Source organism: Notolepis coatsorum (genome assembly GCF_963971535.1).
Source record: "Notolepis coatsorum genome assembly, chromosome: 13".
NCBI lineage: Eukaryota > Metazoa > Chordata > Actinopteri > Aulopiformes > Paralepididae > Notolepis > Notolepis coatsorum.
Genome location: NC_140177.1, coordinates 59,763,432 through 59,780,298, shown reverse-complemented (window position 1 = coordinate 59,780,298; position 16,867 = coordinate 59,763,432). Strand labels below are relative to the sequence as shown.

Below are 16,867 nucleotides of genomic sequence, written 5' to 3'. Positions count from 1 at the left end.
ATCTTTTGGGGCTTGTGTACTCAGCGTTTCAGGGAAGAGGCAATAATGGTATACTGTTGGTTAATGGCCAGTGCTGTGGCCACTGGCATTGGGAATACCCAGCGGAGGTGGTGTGTATGTATGTATGCATGTGTGTTTGTATGCGTGTGTATTTGTACGTGTGTATGTGTGTTTGTGTGTGTGTGTATGCATGCATGCATGATTGTGTGTGTGTGTGTGTGTTTTGACGCTGTATATCATGGCATGGCTAACAGGAAGCCAGCCACCCCGGGGCCATCTGCTCCCTGCCACAGCTCACATGTCACCCTGTGACAACACAGCATTATTGATTCACACCACCACATCCGCTTCTGTGTGTGTGTGTGTGTGTGTGTGTGTGCATGTCTGTGTGTGTGTGCGTCTGTGTGTGTGTGCATCTGTGTGTACAGTAGATAATTGATTCACACAAGTACATCCGCTTCTCTGTGTTTGCCTGTCCATGTGCACATTATGTGCGAGTGTGTGTTCCTGCCTGTGGCTAACGTTACTCAATGACCCTCAACAACTGTTTAGCTTATAGTATCCATGCAACTGTCCCTCTCTGCGAGCATGGAAGTAATTCAAGAAACACAACCAGTTGCATCTCAAACAGGAGTGGCCATTGTTGCCCTACAAAATAAATAACAGATATTCCTTTACAGCCTTTACTTTTGAGGGCTTGTTCCAAAATAGTCACCAGACATGGGGTGGAACCGTTTAACCTTGCCTACATTATAGATATCCAGGGGAGTTGTGCAAGGGCGTGTGCCCTGTGGCAAAGTCGATCTAGCCGTCTCAGTAGGGCTCCTCCTCATTATCCACAGTACTAGCCACCCCCGACAGGAGAGGTGAAAATACTCTTTTATCTCCAATCTCTATTGGCTCATTATAGAGTGATTTCTCCCCCATAGAGGTTGGCACCGCTTTGTGATGAGAATGTGACGATACCGGCCCTGTAACATGACAATTAAAGACTGCAGGGGAGCAGTGATGGCAACACTTCTAAATTTAGACGCCGCTCACATGTCCCTGCATTTTTCAAGGATCTGGTGCTGCCACCTGACACTGGGAGGCAGGTCTCGAGGTAATGGTTGGTGAGAATGTGAGTGAGAGAGAGAGAGAGAGAGAGAGAGAGAGAGAGAGAGAGAGGAGAGAGAGAGAGAGAGAGAGAGAGAGAGAGAGAGAGAGAGAGAGAGAGAGAGAGAGAGTGTGGCTGCACGGTTTATCACTTGCATAAAGTGTGTGCATGTGTGAGTGAGATGGGGGGGGGGGGGGGGGGGGGGGGGGGGGCTGAGAGAGCATGGGTCCCATTGCTGCACGGTCGGTCCCGCAGCCTCCGTTTGAGGGACGTCCATTTAGTGTCTGAGTTTATCTTGCCCATATATTATTCATCAGCATGTGTTCCGGACTGGGAAGCTTGCGGCCTCAGAGGAAGCTCCTCACACACACAAGTCTCTCGTGACGGCCAAGTGGGACCCGGAGTGCTGATTTAAACTAAAGTCGTCTAACACAACAATTATACGGATAATTCACAGGCCCTGACATATATGGGAGCACGTGTTCAAACGGCTCGGGGAGGGTGACTTAACCCTTTCACTACCACACTACAGAAGGTTTATTTATTTGTAATTTTTTTTTATTATCTTTTTCCCCCCTCCCTTTTTTCGATTTTTCTCCCATCCCACTGTTAGTCGTTATGCCAATTCCCAACCCCCTTCCTGGTTGTTGCGCACCCCCCCCCCCCCCTACTGTTGGTCCGGGAGGCCGGAGACTGTCACATGCTTTCCTCCGACACATGTGCAGCCAGCCGGCAGCCAGCCTGGCAGCGCAGATTCTCACCGGGAGAGTGTAACGTGTGGAAGGTCACACTACCTTTCTCCAGATCCTACCCTCGCTGTGCAGGCGCCCCGACCGAACTGTAGGGGTCGCTGTCCACAACGCCCAGGACCCACCCACGGCTTCCCTCCCCCTAACTCAGCCAAACGAGTTAGTATAGCGATCAGCCCAAGCCAAGGCAATGCTGACTCTCCGGGAATCGAGACCGCAGCCTCTTGCATTGGTGACGAGCACAATCTCCGCTACGCCACCTGACTGCCCACTACAGAAGGTTAACCCTTTCACTACCACACTACAGACGGTTAACCGTCTGATAAGTGAAAGGTTAACCGTCTGTAGTGTGTGGTAGTGAAAGGGTTAATCATTTGGTAGTGTGGTAGTGAAGAGGTTAACCTTCTGTAGTGTGGTAGTGAAAGGGTTAATCATTTGGTAGTGTGGTAGTGAAAGGGTTAAAGGGAAGGCCGGACAGCCAAGATGGGAGACACAGAGAAACATTAGAAAATGAGATGCAAGCAGACACATGTAGACGTGCGGTCTACTGCCGCTGTGCTTCCTGGCTCCAAACGTGCCTCGCTGAAAGCGATTACCAACAAAGAACAAACGTCCACACCCCATCTCTGGCCAAGCAACACCCAGGTCGTCTCCATTATTTATTTACAGTCGCTGTTCCCCCGGTAGACATTCCTAAGGCTTTCCTGAGGAGGCCCAGAACAGGAACAGGCGTGGAGGGCCTTCAGGGAGAAGACACACAGATCATATCCTAGACGTTCACAAATGAGAACAAGGAAGATAACAACTTATCACAAAGCAATGGCAAAATAGGAATATGAATATCTCCTTTTTCTTTTCTTTTTTTTATCAAATCACACTTTATGTTTAGAGTTACATCTGAATCTTTGGATCTAAACACACACTGAGCTGGTGGTGAATGTTAGGGTTAGGGTTATTTAACAGAATTGTGAAAGTGTAACAGAGCAGGTTTTGCACCATGTTAAACACGAGTTCTGTTCATCAAATGGAAGGTTTGACGAACACAACAACAAGGGCATAGATCTGTGGCATCTTTCTTGAAATGTTTGGGATGTTTAAGGAGCACGGGCACGACGTAAGAACAAGAAGAGTGTCATGTCGAGTTGAAAAGAAACAAGATCAAACTGAATGTCTGATGTTTTTTGTGCTATTTTCTTTTCTTTTTTGTTTTGTTTTTTGAGTGCGGGTAAAAAAACAACAAGGCACTGAATGCAGAGTATAGAGTAGCCTAGACTACAACAATAGACCTGTGTTCTTCCTGTAAGGATTAAATTATGTGTTCAATTATTATCTGTCAAATGGTGAGGTTTGTCTGTCAAATTGACATTGAAAGTTATAGTTATTATGGATGAACTCTGATCAGTTAATAAACATGAATAAACACATGAATAGTTCCTAACCCAAGGGGTCCACATGGAAAGACTTACCTGCCAATTTCAAAAGCATTGCGAGGCTGTGGCTGTTTAAAATAGTAAACATATGTTGTGTTAAAATATATTTTACTTTGCATACCAGACCTGGTAAAGCCTGTACTCACTGACTAGACTATGTTTTTCCATGTATGTATGGCCATATTTCTGGGCAATAAAGCAAAAGAAAGATACTGTAGGATGTATTGTATATATACCCTAAACATTTGGTTAGGCTGTGGCACTGCTTTTAACCTCTTCTTCACCTGAACTTACTGTACAGTAAAGTACGATGCAAATTAACAAAGATGGGTGAGAAATTATAGGCACCAAAATTCAGACCTATTCCTCCTTCATCAGGTGCAATTATTTGCATTCTAGCGTCAAATCCAAGTAATTTTGCAATCAGAGTAATGACGAGTGATTAACATTTAAAGCTATCCATCCTAAAATTGTACAGTCAACTCTTGTACAGTCAAGCTCACCAAAGTATTGCAAACCCAAGGACGAGTCTCAGGGAACAAAACAAAAACAGTATGTAGTTACTGACTGTACTGTACTTCAGAGACAGAGCTCCCCAGGCCTGCTCCTGAAAGAAGAGTAGTCATGTCCCAGAGCTGGCTGGGTCAGAAGGAAATGTTTCTGAGATTACAGTCACTGGGACTGATGGGAGTAAACCCAGTGGCAGATGGCGAGCGGCCGAGGCCTGTGTAGCGAAGGGGCACAGCGGAGGGGGAAGTCTTGGCCTCTTATAGCCAAGCTAAGCTCCTCTATGTTTTTCAGCCTCCATTACACACCCAGAGAGGCAACAATCTTATTGAAAAAAGCTATAAAACATTAGGTTGATTTATGTTTAGAAAGCGCCTGGTAGAGTTGATAGCTGTTTTTAACTGTTCCAAGTCCACCGATTACCATTTCCTGCTGGTGGCTGCATGTCTTGCCATAATAATATCTCCTGAAACGATGCATCGGTCTGTCCGGCCCACTGGGTTTGACCTCGGGTGAACTCTATTGTTCTTATTTGATCCTCAGAGGATCGTTGACCATGTATCGATAGATCGACAATAACAATGACAAATGGAGTTAGCGAGCGGCTTCAAACAGCAAGACAGGGAAGAAAAGACAACCCGAGACATTTTGAGATGGTGAACCTGTGATGGTGAATCACTCATTGCCGGGAAATCGTGAGAAAACGGGGTCCATCCAGCCCCATAATCTGAGATGACGGAATGATAGAACATCTCAACTAGAAGCAGTTTTGAAATACTGCTCATTAAAATCTCAAAACATAGTATGTGTCCTCGGGCGCCCGAGTGGCACACCTCATACAGCACTGCTCCTTGGGCGCCCGAGTGGCACACCTCATATAGTATGTGTCCTTGGGCGCCCGAGTGGCACACCTCATACAGCACTGCTCCTTGGGCGCCCGAGTGGCACACCTCATACAGCACTGCTGTGCAACGCGGCCGACCCGGGATCCACTCCCAGACCCGGCGTTCTTTGCCGAATGTCTTCCCCGATCTATCTCCCATTCCTCCTCTCTCTCTCTCTCTACCGGACTGCCCGATAGCAAAAACCAATAAAAACCTACAAAAAACATAACTTGTCCGAAAGGACAAGTAACATTTAAAAACATAGTATGTGTCCCAAAAGCCAGTCTCCCACTTATTGTCAATGGAGCGTCTCAACACTCTGCATCTCAATGACACAATGTATTAAAGTCCTGGTTCTCCGCTTTCTGTCTTCTGAGAGACTTTCGACTTCATGTTTAAAGGTTCTGATTGAACTGTCCAAGGCTTGGGAATAGCATACGTGAATTGTTTTAAACGATTCCCATTTAAATATTGTCTTAGTCTTCAAACAGATCTCATTTGAGTCTTGAGAGAGCTAAATGGAAAATAAGTGATCTCTCATCTTGGATTTCTCTTTCCGGAACATGGTTGCATCTCTTTTTGTCAGCCAGTTGTTCCAAGTTGTGCCTTTCATCCTGTGTAGAAGTGTCACCCTGATAGAGATGAATGACTACCCCCCCCTAACCCCCCCTGTGTCCCAGATCCACTGAGCCTCCACAGGGGAGGAGAGAGGTGTAGACAGATGCCCAACAATACCACCGTAGCATGCCAGGTCCCACCCTGCTAGTAACAGTAGGGGCGCATCAATACCAATTTCTCACGGCTGATAACGATTCTCATTCGTAAATTTTTGATATTGGTTGATCAATCTGATCCATTAATTTTAGTAACCAGTACAGACTTACATCACTGGTTTGGGGTCACTGGAAAAACATTTAAAGATACAATCGTTTTTTTCTCCATTACATAAATCTACCAAGCATCTTTGTGCCAGAAATGCAGAAAGCCATGGCTCTTTGTTTTTATTTCTGATACACATGACTCTTGGTAGCAGATTTAATATTGGTGAAATTCCCTAACACCGATATTGAATACCAATATCGGTATTGGTGCATCTTTAACTATCAGGATGTGTTTAGGGAATTCCCCACAGTAACCTCGCTCCCCCATTGTCTCCTCTTCACACACACACACACACACACACACACACACACACACACACACACACACACACACACACACACACACACACACACACACACACACACACACACACACACACACACACACACACACACACACACACACACACACACACACACACACACACACACACACCTGCCCTCAGACACACACAGAGAGAAACGGGGCCACCTGGTTAGCAGCATTCCTCAAACAACCTGATCCACGGGCTTTTGGATTGGTCTAAAGGAAGCCCTCCATCCTCCAATCACCGGCGACCACCACCAGAAGGTTTGCCAGGTGCATGTACTGCTCCCTCCCCTTATCCACCCTCCTTTGTACAGAACCCAACGGCCAGGGGAACACTGGGGGCCGGCAGACAGACACTCATTTCTCAATATCAACTTTGAATCTGTTTTTAGTTAAATTGTGAAATAGTTTTTTGCGGAGCACATTACTTTGGCAAGACCCTGTGTCAAGAGTGCCGCCCCCTCACCCAGACACATGTCTGGGGTCAAGCATGTAATTTCAGAAGTCAGCCCATCACCCGCCACTTCGTCCAATCACTTGATATTTACTGAAACTGTCCACAAATAAACACAGGTGCGCCGCACGTGGGCGGGGGAGCAAAACACATCGGTGTGCTACCGTCTGATTATCCTGTTCTGTACCCAGACAAGTGCAATTTCTCTCACCACAAAGGGCAGGAAGGGGTGAATGTATCCAGGTGGAGAAGAAGTGTGAGGGACACACAATGAAAGAACAGTCTTCTATAGTTTCTAGTGGGAGAGAAAGGCGGGGGAAGTAATCTCTGCAGAATGTGAGCTATTTCAGCCAAGACTGGGTTTTTACAAACAACTGCAGCTTTGTTATTTCAGAGAGGCAGATAGTTATGCTTTTCTCAAAGTATATTCGTCTCGCTGGTGATGCCTAGACAGTACTCAACAGTGGCAAAAGGACACTATTTTAGGCTTAAACTGTCTTGAAAAAACAGGAAACTGGGGGAGGCTGATAGACATGGGTTTCCACACCACTCGCATGTGTCAAAATGTCACTATTAGGTTCATTAGATCCCATTGTTCTTAGAAATAAACAGACTCTCATCTTACACACAGTGGCACAATGATCCCCACAGGTGAACACATCCAACCTGTGTTGATGCACATCACCTTGTGTAGTCAAACCTTCCACTTTGCTACTCCAAAGCCATGCAAAGAGGCTGAAAGGTAATGTTTCAAGTTCTTCCGTGCTCTGAAGGGGGTGAGGTGTGGGTGACCATTCCAGTGACGTGAAGAAAGGGGTTCAAATATAGGCAGATGTAGTGTGGGGGGATGACTTGATTTAAGCAGCCACACCTGTCTTGGGTCAAGCTAATTAGCAGCACACCTGCAGCGCACACGATAGGTTCTCCACACACGCAGGGAGAACATTCTGTCATGACAGCTATTTCCATTATGCTCCGGCTTGTACCAGCCTGCCACCATTCTTCAATAAACTGGTCAGTTTGTATCATCACCACTGTGTCGGAGAGCCCTGAAAGACCAGGGTCCATTGCCACACTGGTGCCCAATGTGGAGCCCTCTGACATGGGCAAGGGCCACAGAAGGGCCGTCCAAAGACACACTGGAGCCACCAGCCGTGTTGACGGACAGCCACAGCAGCAACCAGACTCAGGAGCCCAGCCCTTCTCCTGAGCGGCAGCAGCAGCAGTGGAGAACGGGGGAAGCAGCCGCTGAGAGCGACCGCATGCAGCTAGCTACCCCTCTGAGCAACCAGCAACAAGAAGGCCAGCTGCCCAGTTTCCCCGCTGAGCAGCCACTGCCACAGTTCGTGGCCAGACATCGGAGGAGCGGTTGGCGACAGTAGCTCAGCAGCTCAGCTAAAGTTGAGCTACATCTCCGCCAGCCAACACAGCACTATGGAGCCTTCTCGCTCTGAAAGGTCCAGTTTCTTCATCGCCCTGGTGGAGTGTGGCCATGCAGACAGTGTTGACCAGGGCCCTATAGTTTACCTGGAGAGGAGACTGCTTTTTTCCAGTTGTATTAGTTACATACTCGGTTAGGTATGGAAACCCTGTTTCAGAGTCCAGTCATTATATTGTGTTAAGTAAGTCCGGTACTTTTGTTAGTTATGGCAACCCTGAATAAGACTCCACCCCACTCCCCCCCTCCACCTCCCCCTCCTTGGGTGGCTTGGTTGGGATGGATGAGGTTGAGATGGATGAGGCCGGGGAGTAGGCGGCCCAGCTTCAGAGAGGTGTTGGGGGTATGTGGTGTGGGGATGACTTAATTTAAGCAGCCATATTTGTCTTGGGTCAGGCTAATTAGGTCCAAGAGCAGGGGTGGTTTTGCACTTTGCACTTTACACCAAAAGAGTAGCCCCAGGCCCCCAGCTTCAGAGAGGTTTTGGGGGTATTTGATGCGGGGATTACTTGATTTAAGCAGGTGTGGCAATTGATGCACACGGGTTAAATCAGTAGGGAATGGGATGTCCCAAACATTTTGTTCCCGATCCGAGTCATTTAATATTGAGTATCTGCCAGACTGCCGATACTGAGTCCCGATCTGATATCTGTATCTTCTTAGATAATACAGCTGCACAGTGCACACTTCAAGTACATTAGAGTTAGTAAAACCAGTCCAATGTAGGTTTGCTTGGTAATTGAATTGCTCTGCTTAAAGAAAAGAATAGCCCACATGACATCACAGCTTTCCCTTAATGGTTTTCACTTATTTTTTAACAAAAAAGGATCTAAATTTGATCAGCTTAATATAGCCAATACCAATCAATTAAAGGATGCTGTGGGACAGATAGATTGGGACGTCCCTATAAATCAGTCATACATGCACGCACACACACACACACACACACACACACACACACACACACACACACACACACACACACACACACACACACACACACACACACACACACACACACACACACACACACACACACACACACACACACACACACAGAGAGAGAGCATTCTGTCATGAAAGCTATTTCCATCTGCTTTTTTCGGAGAACCCTGAAAAAAGTCACTCAGGCAACGTGTGGCAGGGTTCACTGCCACAGCAGGACACACCTGATGAAGACACGTTTTGCAATTAAGTCACTGTTAGCTGGCAAATGTCTCAGATGAAACGTGGGGAATATTTATTACAAGCAATAAAAATGGAAGTAAGAAAAAAAAAAAAAAAAAAAAAAAGCCAGCCCAGGAAAAAGGCTTTAAGGTAATGGGCTACACAATGCTCACTAAGTAATTCTACATGTATAGGTATTAGATAGATATTTAAAATATTAAGCCAATCAATCTATGAAAGCTAGATAGACTGAAAACAACAGTCTGGCTTCCAGACAAGGCTCTGTGACTTCAATGCACTGTTAGAAAAAGTCAGTAATCTGATTTCAGGTACAATAGTAGCCAAAATACACACAACAGGGAATTCCCCAACTGACAGACATTCAAATTAACATTTTTGGCGTCTGTTAGATCCTACAGAGTGTGTGTGTGTGTGTGTGTGTGTGTGTGTGTGTGTGTGTAGGTGTGTGTGTGTGTGTGTGTGTGTGTGTGTGTGTGTGTGTGTGTGTGTTAGAAGAGGCCACATATAAAAAAAAATATATATGGGTTTTATGTTCATCACTATGTTCTATGTTCAACCCAGATTCGGATCAAACAAGGGGCTAAACACGTTTCGCAATTATGCCACAAAAATGTGGAACGCCCTACCCACAGCCATAAAAGAATGTGAATCCCTACCCACCTTCAAAACCGCCCTCAAAGAGCACCTACGGGAGGCTGCAATTCGAAACTGGCCCCTGTAAATGTCCAACCCCCCCCCCCCCCCCCCCCCCCACCCAATGTACAGTTTCTTTCCCTCTAATGTATATATTTTCTTTTAGGATCTCTGTTAAACAGTACTGTATATTTGTATATCTTGTATGTCATAAATGTAACAGTACTGTATATCTGTATGTCGTGTATGTCATAGATGTCATGAATTGAAAATGGGGGACCCTGATGTAAACAAGACGAAAGTCTTTCTCTGGTCTGCATCCCCTTAACAATTGTGTGTATTGAGCCGTACTGTATTGTACCCATTCTGCAATCTGTTAATAAAATGTTCAATCAATCAATCAATCAATCAATCAATCAATCTATTATTTTGTATATCTTGATGGAATTGGCACCATAGATTAAAGGGGCACTTCACCAAAAAACATTGCTCATTTATTTTGCACATAATCTCACACATACACAAACTCTAAACAGTTTTGCACACGTTGATTAGTTTGACAGTTATTGAGAGTAAATTAGTTTGAATATGGCCACCAGTGATAATCGGGGACACTGAATCTATGTGTTGTGTTAATTACAGCTCCATGAACTGATGAAAAAATAGCAATGTTTTATGTATTACTGTTTTTACAGTTTGGCTCAGCACCAACAAACGGAGGATGTGCGTTATTTATTTGTTCTGAAAAAATAGCAAGGCCTTGTTTTAGGGACAGTTACCTCATTATTTCATGGAGCTCTAATTAACACAACACAAGGATTCAATGTCCCCAATGACACCATGTTCAAACATATTTACTCTCAATAACTGTCACACTAAGTGAATGTGTGGAACACTGTATGGAGTTTTTGGACATGTGTGAGATTACGGTATGTGCCTCGTTGTTTTTTGGTGAAGTGAGACTCATTTGAGCCTAAATGTAATTAGTGTGGGGGTTTTATCAGTACTGTTTTAGCACAAAAGCCTGTAAAAATGAACCCCAGTGGGACACATATGCTCTCCCAATCCCACGATCATAACATAATCCTTCGGATTAAAAGGTTCTGTACTCAACCACTGGATGCGGAGCAGCGGTGGCAGAGGAACGGTCCTCGCAGCCCGACTGGAAAACACAGACTACCGTGACCTACATTGTACAGTTGGGCACACAGGCTCCAGAGGCCTCTCTCACACAGACATCAAGGCAGCCCCCGAGCCAGTGCAGGTTTGAAGAGCAGACCAAAGAGTTTTGAACCTAGATGCACCGTGGGGCCTGTATGTTAAACACACAGGCTGCATACTGAGGCCCTGCTTCCCTGCAGGGCACTTCCCTCTGTTGCCTGCCTTTGATATGTGGCACAACCTGGCCCCTCCAGGGCGAGGAATGGGAATGTTAAACGCTCCTTCCTTTCGAGATGAAATGCTCGATATAAATCATTGATTAGCCCCCCCCACCTTCCGGCAAGATAACGGAGCAGCAGAAACGCATGTTATGTTCTCATTAGGGGCCTTTTGCCAATTAGAGGCTAATTCCTGGTTTGGTGTAACGGCTGTAGAGCATGCAGCAGAGCTGTACAGGAGTGGTTACTGTGTTATTCACCGGGAAAAGCAATTACAGAAAAGCAGAATTAAGTTACGCAAATGTATAGGATGCTGCTCACTGATGCGTGCACACATTTCTTTCTCCCTCCCTCTCTCTCCCTCCCTCTCTCACTCTTGTGCTTGTCGGTCCTCATTTACACCAGAAGATTCTATCCGTCATGCAGATCTCTCAACAGTGATGCTCATAGTGGGAACCCTGCTCAGCCTGGGGGCCTGAAGAGATTAGTTCAATAGTTTCCTGTTCCCTGATGTGTGTCTGGCCTGCTCTGTCCTGCAATGGATGCTCCAGAATAGACCAGGACATTACATTAGAGCAGTTCTAACAGCAGCACTCTCTTTAAAAACATTGGATTGAGAATGGTTACAAAATATAACACGGGGGGAGACACACATTCTGTGCATTGCCGAGGGAAGGATTAAATATTGATTTCATGCGCATTATATGTTCCCTAGGACTGGAGGAGGATAATAATGGAACTGCCGTTACCGGAAGACAGCTGTATGGCTGCCACTGACATTACAGTTTGACAGGGCGGGCTTTATAGTAGAGCGTAGGGAGGTGTGACAGTGAAGACGTGTCTCATTGGCCTGGTAAGCTTGACAAACAAGCTGAACAACAAATCAAGGTCGTTCATAAGGGATGTCGACGATCTTAGACGCTTTGGGCTTTGCGTAATGTGCGCATCTAGGGCAGTGGGTATTTAAGGTGAACTATACAGAGAATCCAATCACACCTACCCATCCCCCGTTGTCTTGAATCCAGTTGTGAAGAAGAGGGCCATTTAAATACTCTGTCATCCATTCGGCGATGGGGTCCACTTGCGACGTCATCTCCTTGCTCACACACTCCACGCACACGGTGCCCCCGAACTCGAAGAAGGCAATAATCCGCCCCCAGTTCACTCCATCCCTGAACAGTTCATCTATCACCTCGGTGAACCTCCGCTGTGCCGTGGTGGACGTTAGGTAGAGTTGGTGTGACATCTCTATAAAGTCAGGCTGATACAGTCTTTCGAGTTCATCTCCAGCCTCACGCAGTACTCTGTGGATCGCGGCGTGCGGGTCGGACTGGGAGCCCCGTGTGGAGCCACTGGAGCGGGGGCTGCTCTCCGGCCCGTCCGCGACACGACACCGTCGGACCAGAGTCGGCGGCGGAGATGCAGCAACTATTGACCCGTTAACAGCAGCATCTTCCTCCCCGGCATCATCATCAAATTCCCAAACATAGCCCTGTTTCGAGAGTTTATGACAAATGTACTTTTCCACAACATTGCGGTTACACTCGTTCGCCATAACAGCGTAATTATTTGGCACTTGGTACAATAGAAACCGATATCTAAATGGGATACATTATCAAAGGCATGCACCGTAGAACCGGACGCATTCTGGAAAACTGGGCAATGTAAAAATGAACCACCGCGCAGTGCGTAATGTGAGAGTGGAGCGAATAGCTTTCGCGTGAATTGTTAAAAGATCCCTTGACCTGCGTAGAAAAACCTTCTAAAAGTCAAAAAAGACTATGTCCGCGACAGACCCGGTGCAAGTATTCTTCATTTCCCGAAGCCTTGGTGGAAAAGTGGCGACCTTCCCTTTGCATACAAATCCAAGATACGGAAGAGGTTAGAATATATTCTATATGTCTATGCAAATAACCGAAACGTGGACGTGTTAGAAAAAAGCACCGAAGAAAGCCAGTGTTGCACGGGTCCAAAATAGGCAATAACGCCGCCAACTATTTCAGCAGCGTTTACGCACAACTAGGAGCGGAGCTGTGAGCCAGACAAGGTCGGACTGAATCCCGTTCCACTCAGCAGCCCAGATCCCCAGATCCCTGCGCTCTCTGCTGATGTAGGCCTGCTTCTTACGTCATCCATACAAAGTTATTCCTTGAGCGTGCGCGCTTGGAGACTTAAAGTGCACATTTGGATCACATTTGCACTAATGTTAAAGGATGACAAAAGCCTACAGTGCAGAGTCCTGGCTATACGCAAATTACTTACTTCGCCTAGTCTATATGGTCAGGTACTGGTCAGGTAGTATCACTCTCTAAACCAGATACATGAAGAATGAACGAAAGAAATCAGGGATAGGCTATTATCTTTAGCAGGCCAACGGGAAATGGACAGAAAGGGGAGTGGATTCTGAGGGTGTTGCCTGATTAGGAATTCCTGGTGCCCCAGAACACGGTGGAGCACCCCATTCTGTTGAAGGGGTTGCTTTGATGTAGGGCAGCCACCCCCTTGTGGACGGACTCATGCAGTACAACATTGATGAACCCATATTCAGTGGAATTCTCGGGTGTTCTCACTTCTCTCCTCCAGCTATTTGACAACTATATGTCTCTCTCCATCCATTCCTAGATCCAATCATAGTATCAAAGAGGCCAAACAAGCTTCTACAATCTCAGTATTGTGCTGTTTTGAGGGCTGCTGCCCAGAACGAGCCCCTCATAGAAGATTAAAGTCGATTTCTCAAACAGAATACTTAAGACCACACAGTCCCCATGAGCCCCTAAAACCAACCCCTTGCATCAAACCTCAATACGACTCTATACTCACTCAAATTGAACGCACACCCCACTCTTAATAGAATCGGGGTGTTTCCCTCAAACTGAATTTCACCAATTAAACCACCAGATAGATGCAGCCGACATACACGCAAAAGAAAGTGGAAACTGCATTTGGTCTAAAATCAGTCTCTCTACTATGTCGACAGTCACAGGAATTGATATTAAATGTGAAACTAGTGTAAATGGACCATTTCATTTTAAATTGACTAAATCATTTTAGGGCATAAACAACCATACACAATTTTTTTCCCCACAGGTATTTATTTCATTTATCATGTAAGAAAATAAGACAAAGAAACGCTCCACTCCTCACATTTTCTTTCAATGGCACACAAGGTGAAATTCTAACAAGTTTGGCAAGAAAACAAAGAAAGAGAAGAAAAACAAAGACAAGAGATGGAAACAGAAGCAGAGTGCATTATGGTCATATTCATTACTTATAAACTCTTATTATAATCTTCATTTAAATATCTTTTGACAACACTAATAGGGGGGAAACTAGCATGAGCGTTATAAAAATGTTTACATCTCAGTGGTACATTTTAACATATTGTGAGCATAGGCTTGATTTGCATAGCTTAAAAGTGTTAAAACTAAAACTTTTTTTTCCATGAGCTACGCGTTGCTACCTCAACGTGAAAGAGTGGTTCTGAAAGCAATACTTGTGTACATGAAAAGAAACAAGCTACTGAGTGCAGGACAGAACACCTTTAACCAACATCAAATGAGAACATCATCAAAAACGAGTCATCCATTCTCACTTTCATATCTTGGATTAACAGTAAGGCCCTTTTTTTGTCATACAAAAACTGGAATCGACAAAATAGACACAAAAAAAAGAAACAGTTGGCATTTTACACTGAATAGGAATTCAGACTAAATGAATAGGTAAACCACGAGTGGGTTAAGCCACATCAACTCTGGACACGTCCATTCTTTTAGCATTAGCTTCATCAGTAGTCATCTTTTAAGGCTTAGAATGGGTCCCCAATGACAGTAGTGCTCCACACTGCATTCATTACAAACTAGATCTAAAAGATAAGAGCAGCGACATCAAACAAAATTAATCTCAAAATAGTTTGCATTGCGTCTACAGAAATAGTCTTAATACATTTTGGCATTCATATATTGGTGGATCTTTAAAAAATATTCCTACTTTCTGATTTGTATGCTTTGTATTAAAGTACATTCTCCCCATGAGTGATGGATAAAAGGAAGACTTGCACGAGTTCACATTACATTTTTTCCTCTCTCTCCTTCCAAAAAAGCAGAATGTTGAGAGGGTTATAAGGTTAAGTAATAATTATGAGAAGATGCTCAAAGGCTTGAAGGATATCAAGAGGAATTTGACAAGTCATTTAGGAAAGTATAATATCCAACTGTGCATGACCCACACACAAAAAAACAAAGGAATTCAACGAGTTAAGGAAAGTATAATATCCAACTGTGCATGACCCACAAAAAAAAATAACAACAGCACAGGATCCTCTCTTCTAGTCCCTCTTTTGGCCTTTATATAAAATGGATCTCTAGCGCCCTCACCAGGCCTAAGGGGACAGCGCTCGAACCAGCGAGTAACGCCCCTTTACCTTTGCCCTGACTGACACCACCCAGACAATACGTGGATCCCGCTTGGATCTCAACCGAGGTGGCTGAACGCAAACACATTGACAGTGAGTTAGTCTCACATAGCCAGACTCATCTCCACACTTTTAGAGCTGTAACAGTGCTTCCTCATACACACACATCTAATGAATGACAGAAATGTGTAGTGAAAGATTGACAGGTGAAAATGTGTCGTTAGTGAAGCTGTTTCTCTTTTCTTCTCCTGACCCCAAACTAGCCTTTCCTGATACTTTAGAAACACAAATAAATGGACTAAATATGGGCAAATACATCAGTGATCTAACCCCCTCCCCCCACATGTCCAATGGCTTTTTTCCCCTCTATATCGGGGGTTGGCTCAGTCACAGCACAAATACACATACAGTAAAACAAAACTGCAGCAACAACACCACCTCCGTCCAAAGTGGATACTCTATGACTCAAGTCCTCCCTCACCTGCACGTCACTCCCTCTCCACTGACAAACGCAGAGGATGACAATGTCTCTTTCGTATCAATGTAGAGTACAATTTATATGACGTTTTAAGCTTTAGCGAACGCACAGAGACCCGTTGGAATCATCACTCTACACAGACGTAACACTGAGGGGTCATAATGGGTCAAACACTGAGCTTCGTGAATCAAGAGCGGGAGGTGCTTTGCCTGCAAAGACTTGTGGGAGGAAAGAAAAGGTAGAGTGGAGGGGACCTCATTTGGTAAAGCGAGATGTTTAGTAAGATGGAGGAGAGGTTTAGTAAGGTGAAGGAGAGGTTTAGTAAGGTGAAGGAGGGGTTTAGTAAGGTGAAGGAGGGGTTTAGTAAGGTGAAGGAGGGGTTTAGTAAGGTGGAGGAGGGGTTTAGTAAGGTGAAGGAGGGGTTTAGTAAGGTGAAGGAGGGGTTTAGTAAGGTGAAGGAGGGGTTTAGTAAGGTGGAGGAGGGGTTTAGTAAGGTGAAGGAGGGGTTTAGTAAGGTGAAGGAGGGGTTTAGTAAGGTGGAGGAGGGGTTTAGTAAGGTGAAGGAGGGGTTTAGTAAGGTGGAGGAGGGGTTTAGTAAGGTGAAGGAGAGGTTTAATAAGATGGAGGAGGTTTAGTAAGGTGAAGGAGGGGTTTAGTAAGGTGAAGGAGGGGTTTAGTAAGGTGAAGGAGGGGTTTAGTAAGGTGAAGGAGGGGTTTAGTAAGGTGAAGGAGGGGTTTAGTAAGGTGAAGGAGGGGTTTAGTAAGGTGGAGGAGGGGTTTAGTAAGGTGAAGGAGGGGTTTAGTAAGGTGAAGGAGGGGTTTAGTAAGGTGGAGGAGGGGTTTAGTAAGGTGAAGGAGGGGTTTAGTAAGGTGAAGGAGGGGTTTAGTAAGGTGGAGGAGGGGTTTAGTAAGGTGAAGGAGGGGTTTAGTAAGGTGAAGGAGGGGTTTAGTAAGGTGGAGGAGGGGTTTAGTAAGGTGAAGGAGGGGTTTAGTAAGGTGGAGGAGGGGTTTAGTAAGGTGAAGGAGAGG

At 45.3% G+C, this 16,867-nt stretch overlaps 1 protein-coding gene across 1 annotated transcript in view; it reads right to left on the bottom strand.

Annotated features, from left to right (window-relative positions):
* bcl2b (BCL2 apoptosis regulator b) overlaps positions 1–13,248 on the bottom strand; it is a 34,947-nt gene extending 21,699 nt beyond the window's left edge. Inside the window, exon 1 of the mRNA XM_084327311.1 lies at positions 11,950–13,248. Coding sequence (XP_084183437.1) covers positions 11,950–12,504 — 555 coding nt within the window. The 5' untranslated portion in view covers positions 12,505–13,248. The remainder of the gene's footprint in view (positions 1–11,949) is intronic.
* Positions 13,249–16,867: the final 3,619 nt, after the last annotated feature.